This window comes from Anopheles ziemanni, chromosome X, assembly GCF_943734765.1.
Source record: "Anopheles ziemanni chromosome X, idAnoZiCoDA_A2_x.2, whole genome shotgun sequence".
In the NCBI taxonomy this organism is placed as follows: Eukaryota; Metazoa; Arthropoda; class Insecta; order Diptera; family Culicidae; genus Anopheles; species Anopheles ziemanni.
Genome location: NC_080707.1, coordinates 7,397,911 through 7,411,185, shown reverse-complemented (window position 1 = coordinate 7,411,185; position 13,275 = coordinate 7,397,911). Strand labels below are relative to the sequence as shown.

Genomic DNA, 13,275 nt, shown 5'->3' with positions numbered 1-13,275 from the left:
TCCAGCACGAGCGAGGTGTCGGTGGTGGTGGTGGTGATGGGGGCGGCCCGCGTGGTGGTGGTCGTGCGCGGCGTGGTCGTCGTCGTGGTCGTCGTTGGGATTTCGATCGTCAGATGCTTGCCGAACAGTGGCTGAAACACCCAGAAAAACTCGCCAGCCCGACGAGCGGTGCTCTGCAATGGAAAAGTGTCACTGAGAATCGGCCGGAAAAATCGCATCGGAAAAGCGAAACGATCGCCGCGTACCATGATCAGGTTTCCGATGCGGCCGGAGATGTTGGTGACGAGCGTGAAGGAGCTCCCGAAGAGCTCGTCCGGCACCTGCAGGGACACCTTCTGCCGGTCGAAGTCCGGCGTGTCGTCGGTTGTCACCGGGACGGGAGCCCTGGTCGGGTGGATGGCATCCTTGACCGCCTGGGCTGACTGTTTGCTTGCCTGGATGGGCGATGGAGAGAGAGAGCGTGTGCGTGGAAAAGAAAACAAACATACATAAAACGGTTAAAATCGAAGCATCGGCACCTGATCCGCAGAAAACAAATTGAAAACGTTAAACAAAAACATAAAAACAAGTTAAGAACTGAAACTGGATTAAGTTCGGGGATGCACGAAAAAGTTAGTGAAACAAACTTATTTCTCTCGTCCAATCCATTCGACAGCTATGTACAGATCAGAATCATCTACACCATGCTTCCCCCGGACTAACGTACCACCAACAAAAACGATACAACTCCTTACGCCACCAACAGAAATACAAACACTGGCAAATGTATACGAATAGTGAATAAAATTTTCCTTTTTATTAATCCATTATTTACACATTGTATGCAAATTTCTATCAGCTACCGCGTTCTGTGTCGTTTTCAGTTTCTGTGTGTTTTTGTTTTGTTTTTGTTTGTTTTTGTCAACGCTTTCCCTACCTTTTACCTGCGAGCGTTTCCTGTTTGTTTACCTTACAACTTTCCTCCCTTACACTGTTAGTTTGATACCATTTTCTTTTCCTTATGCGTGTTTCTTGTTGAGTTTCTGATTTTCTGCCAACTGGTTGATTGTTCTTCTTTTTTTCTATGTTTTCAGGTTTTCTATTGTAACTAATATGCCTTTGCCTCCACAAACAGAGCCAATCCTAGCTGCTTTCCTTTTATCAAACACTTTTCTACCGCTTTTTTTCTTCTTTGCTTCAACCAACTTTAAATATCCACAATCAAAACGAGCGTATCCTTCGCGCTGCTTCTACCCATGTTTGTCTCCACCGTTTCCTCCGCATCCGGTGCCATTGTCGGTTTCTGTTCACCGTTCTTTCCTTTCCCTTCCGCTTATCACCCGTTGGCACTTAAATTAACTGATTGCTTACGAGCAACTGAGGCAAAACTCGCCACTTGCAGGCGATTGAGGATGGATGAGTGGAGAGTTTGGATGGATTTGTGTGTATGTGTGAGTGTGTGGGTATGTGCTTTTATTATTTTAAATTGAGCGTTCCCTTGCTTTTCAGCGGGTATAGGGGAGGAGTTTGTTTTGTTTTGTGTGTGTGTTTGCTTTTTTCTCTACTTTAAAGCGTTAGGACGTTGCGATAGATGAAAATAACCTTTGTGTTTTTTTTTTATTTAGTTTTAATTATTCCGACAGCTAAGCCGAAAACCCCCAATATCAAGTAAATAACAAAATAAGATGCAACAAAAGATGGGAAAACGGTAGAAGAGAACAAAGTGATAGAGCAAGGTAGTAGAAGAAAGAAAGGATGATCAAAAGAGAGTAGAAGGAAATGGAAAAATGAACAAAAGTGAAATAGAACGAAGAACGAAGGAAAGTAGCGAAGAGATTGAGTGAAGAGAAAAAGTAATCGATCTAATTCCTCCCTAATGAACCCTTGCCGAGGCGTGAGGAGTTGGTCCTAGCCCTAGCCTTGGCCGGCACGCTGTCCAGCCAAATTAAATAAGAGCGCAAATTCCGATATCCTAATGGTGTGTGAGGGTGTATGAGAGTGGTTCCCGTTCGTGTGCCGTACGGCATGCCGTTTGAGATGTTGAGATGATGTCTGGGCGATGTCGATGAGGTCCTCCGAGCGGGGCAGTCGGGTGAGGGGACCGGGCCAGCGGTCCGCCAAGCACCGAGTGCTTGGTACCTCAGCACGCCCGACACGAGAGTGTTCGCCCCCGGCTGGAGGACGTGACCTGGCGGCGGAGGCCATCTTGCAAGCGCCTACTCGTCGTCGTCGTGGTCGCCCAGCGACACCGTGTTCGAGCCACCGTGGCCGCCGCCGCCGGACGAACCGGACAGGATCGGACCGGACAGCTTCAGCAGCGAGGACACGATGTTGCCGAGCTGCGGGGCGCCGCCGCCGCCTCCGTTGTGGTCATCATCTCCGTGGCCGCCGCCGCCGGACGAGCCGCCGAGGAAGCCGCCGCTCAGCGAGCCGATCTTCGACGTGATGAACTGCACCTTGGGCGTGATGACGGACGAGATCAGCGACTGGAAGTCCGGCACCGGCTTCGGCGGCTCGATGTGGTGCTGCTTGTTCTTCTCGATGTTCGCATGGTCCAGCTTGTCGATGAAGCGCGTCTTCGCGTCGATGAACGAGTTGATTTTCTGTCGGGTTTTCGACGGAAGCGTTTCGTTTCGGGGTTTCGGTTTGATTGATTGAGGTGGGGGGGGAGGGCGACGTGCGGCGAGGGAGTGGAAAAGCATTCATTAGTCGGTGTAACCGGACGGCCTGTATTCACACACGCACACCATTTCGTTCTACACACACACATACACACACCGCTGTGCAATTCCCTGTCCGATTGAATTGTGCTGTTGAGGCGTAAGTTCCCCCAAAATTTACCGTCTGTTTGTTTGTTTTTGAAAGCTTTACATAAAAAACACCTGCACGAGTGCCAGAATTTGGCAGCAACCAAATTCACTCCAAAAGAGAGTGGGTGAAGCAAAAATAGAACCTCCCTTGGAAACCCAAGAATTGGGAGGTTATAATAACTTGGGACTAGTAGGGGTCGGAAGGGAGGGTGGAGGGTGTGGGAACGTGGGGGAACTTCTGGGACTCGAATGTCCCGACAAGTGGCTACCCTGTGGTCTGTGTGTTGTCAGCGAACTTGAAATGAAATCTATCCGTCTCTGCACCCAAAATTATGTCTAAGCCAAATGTCAGCCTATGCCTTTATCACGACCGCCTGTGGCAGCTATCCTTGACCTATGGGCCAGATTCTCTTGGAAGTATCCGACCGTAGGTGCAAGCAAAATGGATCCAATCCATCGTCGAACCCTTCTAGGAGTCGCCCGAGTTGCAGCTGTAAGTCCTACCGACGATCAAAAACCTAAACCTAAACGTTACTAGGCAAAACAAACCGAACGACCTTAACCGACCGTCCGGCGACCAACTGACCGACTGATACAGTTCCACGCGGCCATCTGTCTTGCCGAGGGGATCCGGTTTTTCCACCGTGTGACAGCCGGTCGCGTTTTCGGGCGACTTTAAAACCGGTCCACCCTGCGGAGCGCTTCGGAGCGTGTGACAGATTGAGCTCAATGGTAGCAGAGCAGCGCGGACGGCTACATTCTAACCGTTACGGCCGAACGGTCGGATCACCTGATGGGCGTTTTACATCTATCTCTGCTCGAAAACCCATTTGCATACGGTGTCACCTCCTCTGATCGTCGATGCACAGTCAAGGATGCTTTGTTTGTCGTTTGTATTTCTTCCCGAACTGTTTTAGAAAGGGATCTACGTTTGTGCCTTAATATAATTTAGTTCGCGTCTGAATGTACTTAGGGTTTTAGAGAGATTTTGTCGTGCTCTGTTGCGCAAAAAACAAAAAAAAACCATCACCAGTTTGAAAATCTTATGCCGCAACCTTGAGAACCCTTTGGGGGTGGTGTAAGGGAGGGGGAATGGTACATAGACATCGTTCGGCGGAAGGCCGAGGTACGCAACACACTACCAATCGTCACTGTACAGAGCGTTAGCCACACCAGTTCTTATGTCTAGGGGTTGGAGGTCATGATAAGTCGTAGCAGGATGCTGCATTTTCTACTCACTCCAAACACGAAGCCCAGGATGGCGTTCTTGGTTTCGTACTTCGGGTCCGGTACTTTGCGCTTGTCGCGGTCAAGGTCGTCACCGATGGCTACCGCGTCCTATGTTTTTTTTTGAAGATAGAAAATAGAGGAACAACAAGAAAAATGGTTTACGGATGAAGCAGAAGAAATCAAGCGCGTGAGAGTGGATGTACATAGATAGAAAGAGTAAAACAAAAAAACAACAGGAGAAAACAAAAAAGAAAACAGTACAAATAAACAAACGCGTCCTGGTAGATGACAACAACAGTAGGTTAGCGTGCGCAGATGTGTGTCAAGAGCATGTGCGAGCACGCTAAGTGCGATGGAACGTAATCGAAAATCGTGCGTGCGCGTGGTGTAAGTGAAGCGAAACGAAGAAGAAAAACCACGCTCACACACACACACGTGCGAGGAGAAATGAAAAGTCCAACTCACAGCACATGAAGCACGCACACACCTAGCGTCCGGAAGAGGAAAGCGAAAGCGAAACAATCGAGCGCGAAACAAGACACGTAATGGCCGCGTACGGTGAAAGTGTGAACAACAACAAAAATGGAGGAACCCGAAGAAAAAAACAAAAACGGGTGCCATCGAGAAGCAACTGGGTCAGCAGAGTGCACAACGCGGCCATTAAAAAGATAAGAAAAAATGGAGGAAAGCAGAGAATGGGACGAAGGCTGATAAAAGTGAGAGTGAAAAATCACGTTGCGCGAAGGGGTGGCCATGTTTGACGGTTCGTTGGCGTCTGTCGGTGGTTGTGTGGAGTCGTAATATCAGGCATAATTCACAACCTCCAATCGCTGCTCGGACGGAGGCGCCGACAGTGGAGCAGTAGCACGTTGCATGATTGGGCTACATCGGGGGGAAGAAGATCACCAGCACGCGCACTTACGGAACACCATTATAGCGGCCGTTACGTCAGACCACGCACAGCGGCGCGAGCGCGCGTCAGCGTCTCCAGCGGAAACATGCGCTTTTGCGAGAGGATTCCACACGTTTTTCATTCGGAGCTTCTTTTGAACCGATAAACCTGTTTTCTTTTAGGTTGTGCTCTTCAGCCGGGGTTCGGTTTCGATCAGCTGACAGGTCGAGCGATTGAGAGCACCTCAGTAACCCTGAGGCTGTAGCCATTACGGGTTTCGAAGAAGACGCCTCACCAAAACACTCCGACAAGTCATCGTGACGCTGCAAGTCACGCTCCGAACATGAATGGGATGGCGGATGCAAATACTATGCAAAACACAGCCGATGATACGATGTATCGCTAGTCACCGGGTAGGTTCATCTCCCCCTGTCCCACGTGCACAAGCGAATCGAGCCTCCGGAGTTGCCACAAACATCGAGATGATCATCTTCGGCTCACTTTAGCCTTCTCTTCTTCGCTATACTTCATCATCATACTGCGCTCTCAGGTGAACACGCTCTTGTTAGCTCTGGCACGGTTACAAGTGGGATTAATTTCCGACAAAACAACCGCTTTATGATGTGACAGGCAACTGGCACTTTCTTGCTTAACAAACCACTTAAGCCGAGGTCTCAAGCTCTACATTGGAGGATTGCTCTAGCAACTCTTCACCGAGTTTTCGGGGTTTAGCAGAGTAGTGGATATTATTCAACCACGAGATCCGGGGAAGTTCCCAGGTTCGGAAGATCTCGATGACCACCGCAATGCGCTAAGGCAGACTCGTAAGACTTTCGAGTCGCCGGTTGAACTATTCCGTAAGCGATTCCTAAACCGACTTGGGGCAGTAACCATTTCCCAACGAGTCCAGCGAGTGAACAGCGGTGTAGACAAACGCTTGCGGCGCTTCCTCATACTCGGGACGCCACGGATAAACGGCCGGCCACTTCTGGGAGGGGTTTATTTTAGTTGAACTTTTTGTGGCGCGAAGTGCATTACGCGTGTGCAGTTTTGCGTCGCCCTTCATTTCCGGCCTTTCGCTCGTAATCGAATTGTTTCCGAGGCCGAACCCCGCGAAGATCGCCATTTTGGGATGTTTGCCCACCTTTAGCTAGTGTAAGGACTGTAGCGATGAGGAAGTTCACGCAATCACCGCGCACAATTGGGATGCGTTTGTGCGACTCCTCTTTTGACGTTTGAAGATGAACTCGAGCCTACAATAACGTGGGGAAGCAAAGTGATGCGTTGGATAACCGGCTTGCTCAGCTTCCACAAACGCTTAGGCTATCACCACCTTTGCGATGCGTCTCTGGTGCGTCACCTGCGACCTCCACTCACTTTCCGGAAAATATATCAAATGGTCTACAAGAGGCATCTCGACGTAGAGTTTTGGAGATTACGCCATCTGGCGGCGCCACGCAGGCACCGAGTTCGGCGACCGTCCCGCACTTTGCCGGCTGACCTTCAACTCAGGAGGCTAAGAGATTAGGATAGCGCTCATGTAACATGCCCGGCGAAGAGGAATCTCCAACGCCGCCTGATGTCACTTTCGGCTATCGAAAAACGCGCCGCTTTCGCCGATCTCGTAACCAATCGGTTACGGTTGCGGCTCCTCAGGAGCCCAAGCGGTTCAGCTCGCTTGCGTACTCCGGCCTTTCACGCGCTTTATTACCGCGTAGGCCGACGGATCTGAGTCGCTTTTTTTTTTTTGGTGTATGTGCGGTGGTTGTTTGTTAGGTTCAACTTCTGTCACAAGAAATCGAAACCGTGTTAAATGGACTCGCACTGAGGGGGTTTTTGGATTGTCGATGGCGTGGATCACCTCGGCTAAGCTATTTCACACGTTGCCCGACCGAGTGGAGGTCGCCGTTTCAAGGTTTCGGTGATTTGTTTTCGACGTTTTTCGCTCGGTGAATTAATTTAGGCATACGTTTCTGTCGGTGTTTTATTGACACCTCGCTGGGTGGAATTAGCCTGCGCAATCTCCTAGCCACCCGAGGCCGTTGGTTTCACGCTTGCAGCAAAGTGGGGCTTTCACCCCATACGAAAAACGTATGTTTTATCGTTTAATAATAGGTGTTTAAACAAACATGGAGTGTCGCAAATGTTTTGCCCTTTATTCGGAGAATGGACTCGCCTGTTCTTGGAGTCGCCTAGCAGAGATACCAGCTGGTAGTGTCCTTGCAGAGCGACGTGATACTTGTGAATGTTGTCTGGCGAGTGGGCGGCACGGATCTTGTTGCAACGCTACCGCATTACCGCGAGCAAGGGACTTTCGCGATACTCAACTCCGCGGGGAGTTCACGCCCAAGTCCAAAGTCTAGCTATATAGCTGAGCCTATAAACATGCACCAGAGCCAATGTTGGCGTGTCTGCGAATAGCGACCGCGCTTTGTCAGAGCGAAAGGAAATCTCTGAAGAAAAAGTGCGAGGTGCAGAAGGGCAGCAAGATAGCCGCACAGGCCATTCTATTTCTCTGAATGCTCGAACACCAACGCTCGACGGTAAGAAAAGTGACTCCAGCAAGCGTCAGGCAATCGCTAGCTCAGATATTTAAAAAAAAAACATACTACAACAAACCCGTAGCTATACAGAACGCTTTGGCGAACGAGTTTGCATCAAGGCAAGCGAAGGTTGGGGGGAAAGGGAAAAATGAAATGAAAATGCAAAACCTGCCAGCGCAAGCAGCAGCGGGCGGATTGCAAGAAAAGTGCACGTTCGGTTGCCACCGATCCGAAGGACGCTTGCTTCGTGGTGGCGAATGGGAGGGTGTTGTGGGACGGTGGAGTGTCGGGTTTCACAAACAAACGAATTGGCGAACTATACCGAACTATATTGTGCAACCGCGCAAAGGGTGATTTTTCCAGCCGCGATGAAAATCGCCCCCTTCTGAGGGATTACCTTCACCGAAAAGCCTATCATAGGTTCTGCTCGGACGACTCCACTCGCGAAAATTGTTTGACAGATTGGAACAAAAAAAAAACAAACACAAAAACTCGTCTTGCTGAAACAAACCTCAGCAAACGGATTTGACATTTCCAATTCCCCATTCCCCTGCACGGGGCGCCAACCTACCTCGCGTACTATGCTAAACCGGCTAGCGTGCGAGGGGTTCGGCGCCCCTTAGATCGGACATTAATTTTGCGTCTAAATTGACCCAATCTCCCCCACCGAGATGCGAGATGTGACAAGAGTGGCAAACCGGTTCTCCAGCGGCATTCGATTGCAACAAAATCGACGGTTCGGCACTCGAAGCGAGGCAGCAACACCGTTTGCCACAGATCCGATCTCCTGAGTCGCCCAGCAGGGGCTGACGGATGCTGAGGAGGGGCAGAAGAAACGAGAGGCTCTGGTGACCGTACGACACACCGTGTGTTGGTTGTTGAGCAACTCGATTCGATTCCTAAATCACCGTGGTTGGTCGTTGGTCCTGCTGCATCGAACTACGTTCCTCACGCATGCCTTGTCACCCGTTCCGCTCGGTGTAAGCTTTTTGTCACCTCACGCTGGAATCGTCTCTGGTGTTAGGATAGGTTATGACGATGACCTACTTATTATAAATAGAGGAGTTGTGTGGACATCACGCCTCGCCACGCCGGTTAGCTTCGGGTTGGGGCGATGGCAAAGGTTGGAGGAAGCGTGCTAGACCCCACATCCAGCAAAAGGTTACAGGTGACGCCCGCTTGGTCTTCCTCCAACATGGCTGCATATCAATCATCCATTCGACTAAACACACCACGCTTCGGAAGACAAAGGTCATTCCGGTGACGGTCAAGGGTACACACCCACACACACTCAGTGTCTGATAAGCATCAAAATATGCGCAGGTTGGATGCACCCCTCAGCTCTAAAAGGTGTGAGCCTTCCCAGGGTTCTACTGCCGGAGGTCTCGCGCATGCCTGAGACGCATCAACAATGAGGCAATTATCGCACCATATGGCTTGAAAGAGCCTCCGCCCGTGGGAGAGCCGTACGCACGCACGTACGTCAGAACCTTGCTGGCAAACCTGACCCTGGATTGAGAGTCAGGGTGCGGCCTCTGCAATTCTTGGCTCAATCGAACGTTTCGCCAGCGAGCACTAGGAAGTACCTGGTGCTCGGAGTCGTGTACCATGCACCGTATTAAACCGTATTTCTGATGCCCGCAAACGTTGCAGGTTCCGAACTCTTCAGTTTTTCGCAGTAGCACCAACACCTATTCCTAGTTATGTCGCAATGATACCACACTTCCAGTTCATTCACGTACACTGGCGTTGCACACGGTTCGAGTTCTGACAGATCGCGCACGCACTGGCACGCTTTGCTTCCTAGGGCAAAAATGGCGAATTGGTGAACCCTCCAGGGGACGGTGTGCACTAACCTGAGACTCGAGCGGGTTGACGGCAGACTCGGCGGCCGGGATCACCTCCACCGCATCATCGCCACGCTTGACGCGCGTGCTCGGTGCGGCCAGGGCAACGCCGGCGCACAGCACCAGGGCGACCAGTGTCGTCGCACTACTCCAACTGCTGAACGGCTTCATCGCGACTTCGGGCGCAGCGGGATTGATTGTAGAGGTTTGCGGCTCGCGTTCGTGCAGGCTTCGAATGGCAGATACCTGGACCTGTGCGTGGTACCATCCAGGGGGGATATGTGAAGAGACAGAAAGAGAGATATGGGGAACACGGACACACACGGGAAGGTATTAGAATTTTGGAATCTTTTGGACTAGAGGCGACTAAGTTCTAAGTTCTTGGGAAGTGCAGCTGTAGCTGTTCTATGGTGGATCTCCCTAACGATATCCCTAAAGGCAAAAACCACCCAACGCGTTACCCGGTCGTGGTTGCGTAGCCTGGCGTACTCTACGCGTGTCTGGTGGTCGCTTCTCTGCAGCGGGATGCAAGTGGCTCTAACAGCTCCAAACACTTAAATGATCACCGTTCGATTCGACGGCTGGTGTTTTGCTGGAGCGTTTGCACCGATCGGGGCCCGCTCGCGTCCACCGGGGCCAGGCGAGCCCGAACACGGAGCCCACCCAGCCCACATCACCCTCCCTCCCTCCCCTCCCCCCTCCGCCAACCCGTGGAGGGGGTGTACTTCGGCAGCTTCGGCAAGGGGACCCAGGCCGGGACCGCCGCTTCAGGGCTGCACGGGTATATCCACCACGCCGCGGGGTAGGGCGGTACGGGGGGGGGGGAAACACACACTCGCACACACGATCTCCGACAACCGAGAGGGTGAGAGTTACCAATCGCGCTTGCCCTGCCCCCCAAAAACGGGGAGTCGAGCTCGGGCAGTTCGCGCGCATTCGTGCGCTGTGAAAAGTGCAACCCCACCACGCGCGGGAAAGGGGAGGCTGGATAGGGGCAGAAAGAGACAGATAGCCCGAGTGGAGCGGCCGATGAAGAAAAGCTCCTCATCAAAAAACCGCCTCAGTGACTCCTAGAAAAAAAACAAAAAACAAAACCCGAACTCACGACATTTTCGTGAACCGAACATTTCCTTTCACTCACTCCAAAACCGATTGATCTCACTCACTCTCACTCGCTCCGTTTTCCTTCGCCCTCTCACTCACACTCCCCCTCCCCCTCAGTTCCCCTTTGAGCTACTACTCGCGAGATCCTTGAAGACTCTGCCAGCAGAGGGCGCTGCCTCACTTTGCAACGAGATTGATTTTCCACCCAAACACCCCCCGGACTCGTTCCCTCTTTCGCACCCATTACCCCCTCTCTAGTACTTTTTTCTCACTCAACAACTTCGCGTAACAGCGGTGTGTGTGTGTGTGCGGGTGTGTATGTTGCTAGAGGACTCACAGCTGGCGCTAATTCGATATTTCACCACGAAAATCACCACAAAATTTATCGGCAATCGGGGAGAGGTGGGAGGATTGGGGGAAATGAGTGTGTGGGATGAAAGTATTTTGCTTCCCCCTCCTCTCCCCCCCCCCCCCCCCCCTCCCTCCAACCGTTTTATCCGATGATAACGACTATGGAACTTACGGTGTTGTTCTTGCTTCTATTTCCAAAGAATTGGTTCTTGGTCGCGAATTTCCTCTCGCTGGTTGATTGCTTGAAGTATATGTTGTGTATGTGTGCGAGCGTCGCGCTAACCACTAACTGCAGGTTGTTCGCCGCTGCCGCCCGGACTGGTAAATGGTTACTCTACTAAAGGGGACGCCCGTATTTCTACTCTTTCTCGGCGCGCACAAACCCGCTTGCGATGCGCGATGTGCAAGAGCGGCAGGCATCATCGTGCGACACCGCGCCCGGTCCGGCATAGGGCCGTCCCGCTCGTCTCCTTTTTCCCGCTCCTTTGGCGTTAGGCTAACGATTTTCCCGCGCCGAACGGGGCTGTTAAAGGGGAGAAAAACACAAATTTTGCCGCCACCACCATGCCGATTCGAGAGCAAGTGGTGGCTTTTCCCTGACCAGGCGACAGCTGAGAGGGAAAGAGAGAGAGAGAGACAAGGTGCAGCTTCCGACGATCCGATCGATCTATTTTCGGAGCGATACGCGACGCCATACAGGTGTCGACATGTATTTTCGTCAGCACGTTTTTGTCACGATTGTTAAAGTTCGGCCTTTCGAACCAATTTGTAGCAAGTTGAATAAATTACAGATGCTCAAATATGCTACCTTCCTTATGTTAACTTAATGTTTTAAATCCGTTTTTCCACGAAAAGCTGTGTTTAGATTTCCGTCGTCCATAATTTCGGGGGAAAGGAAATAAGATTAGAAACTCCATCAAACGATCCGCTCAACCGTTTGGTGAAAATTGCATTATCTCTATCGATGTCGGCAAACCGTTGTTTCCTAGTCCGTTTCCTTCCTTTATCGACACCTCTTTGCACGCTGTTGTTTGCAGCAATTCATTTTCATCGTGGCGAACCGGTTTTTTTTCCCTTCTCATTTTCTAACGCATCAAACCCGGACCATTAGGAGCAGCAATTGGCTCGGTTGCTGCAACGCGCTACAATGTTCGGTGGGGGGGAGGGTGGAGGGTTCGGATCGGCCTTGACTACCTCAAGGAAACTTGCATCAAAGGGGCGACGCGCGGAAAGGGCGTCGGTGGCGGGGCGAGTCCAACGTCCGTGGATCAAGTGCTCGCGTACATGATCGCTTCGTACTGACGGGCTGGGTTTAAGATAATTTTCATATTTCCATCGCCAACCGAATGGAAAAAGGGATCGAAATTGAACGACTCAATAAAGAAAACCCTTATTCAATCGACAATAGAGAAAGGAAAAGCCATCCTAAAGCATGTCTGAGTCAGTATAACCTAAAACGGAGAAATACACATTTGCTTATTTTTGATACACTTGATCAAACCATCAAAACTTGATCAAAAACGAAGATAAATGTCCTCCAAATCGAACCGTGCAGATATAAAATTTATTCTGTTTGAAATAATTTGAGAATATACTCATGCATTTTTCATCTACATTTCAAAAATTGTTGAAATGCAGTTACCAAAGAGAAGAATTTGAAATAAGTTCTTGAAAAAATACAAATCGACAGCTTTGATGATGGAAATTTTCATAAGACCAACTTAAAGCTACGAAACGAGCGCAATAGCATAGTTAAATATAACAATAATATCATTTACTCCTTACTTAGCGTAAATAGGCAATTGAAAACAAGCTGACTAGAACAACAAACAAGTTGCGTGAGTAAGTTTCTGCTGGCGAAGTAAAAGATGACCAAAACATCGTAGGTTGGTTGCCTAAATTTAAATGAAAAATATGAAATAAACCAGAATGACAAGAACGAAATATGAAAAAAGTTCTTGAAACATACCCAACGACATATTTGGTGATGGAAACAGTAAAAGTATCTATGCTATGAAAAGAGCGCAAAAGCTGAGTAAAATATGACAATAGGATCATTTTTCGTTTCTAAGCATAAATGGGAAATCAAAAACTAGGCGAATAGAGTTTATAACAATACAAAAACAACATTGAAACCAACCCCAATAGTAAGCTTCTGCTTGCGGAATAAAATATGAACAAAACATCGTCTGCGTGATGCTAAACTTAAATGAAAAATTTGAAATAAAACTGAATAACTTAAACAAACAAATTAAAACTGCAATAAACCGTATAGTAACGATAAATGTTTTTAATTTTTAATTCGTTTAAAAAATTGTATCCGTTCAACAAGTGAAATATTTTGATATGAGGTGAACGTGTTATATAACGTCACTAGAGGCCCTCGGTTTTCTATGTTAAGCAATTTTCACCAACACACCAGGGTTATCTGGATGTCCCAAAATTAAATTACCTCAGTTTTTTTTTTGGTGTCATCAACTTTGGATCAGTTCAAATAGAAATTCATAGAAACTAGTGGG

At 49.6% G+C, this 13,275-nt stretch overlaps 1 protein-coding gene across 1 annotated transcript; it reads right to left on the bottom strand.

The window, feature by feature from the left end:
- Window positions 1-2,195: 2,195 nt before the first annotated feature.
- Window positions 2,196-9,472, bottom strand: LOC131291293 (uncharacterized). The gene is made up of 3 exons (XM_058320486.1): window positions 9,311-9,472; window positions 4,029-4,127; window positions 2,196-2,582 (listed from the first exon to the last, which is right to left on the bottom strand). Exons 1-3 carry the CDS (start codon window positions 9,470-9,472, stop codon window positions 2,196-2,198), a joined length of 648 nt encoding a protein of 215 aa, XP_058176469.1.
- Window positions 9,473-13,275: the final 3,803 nt, after the last annotated feature.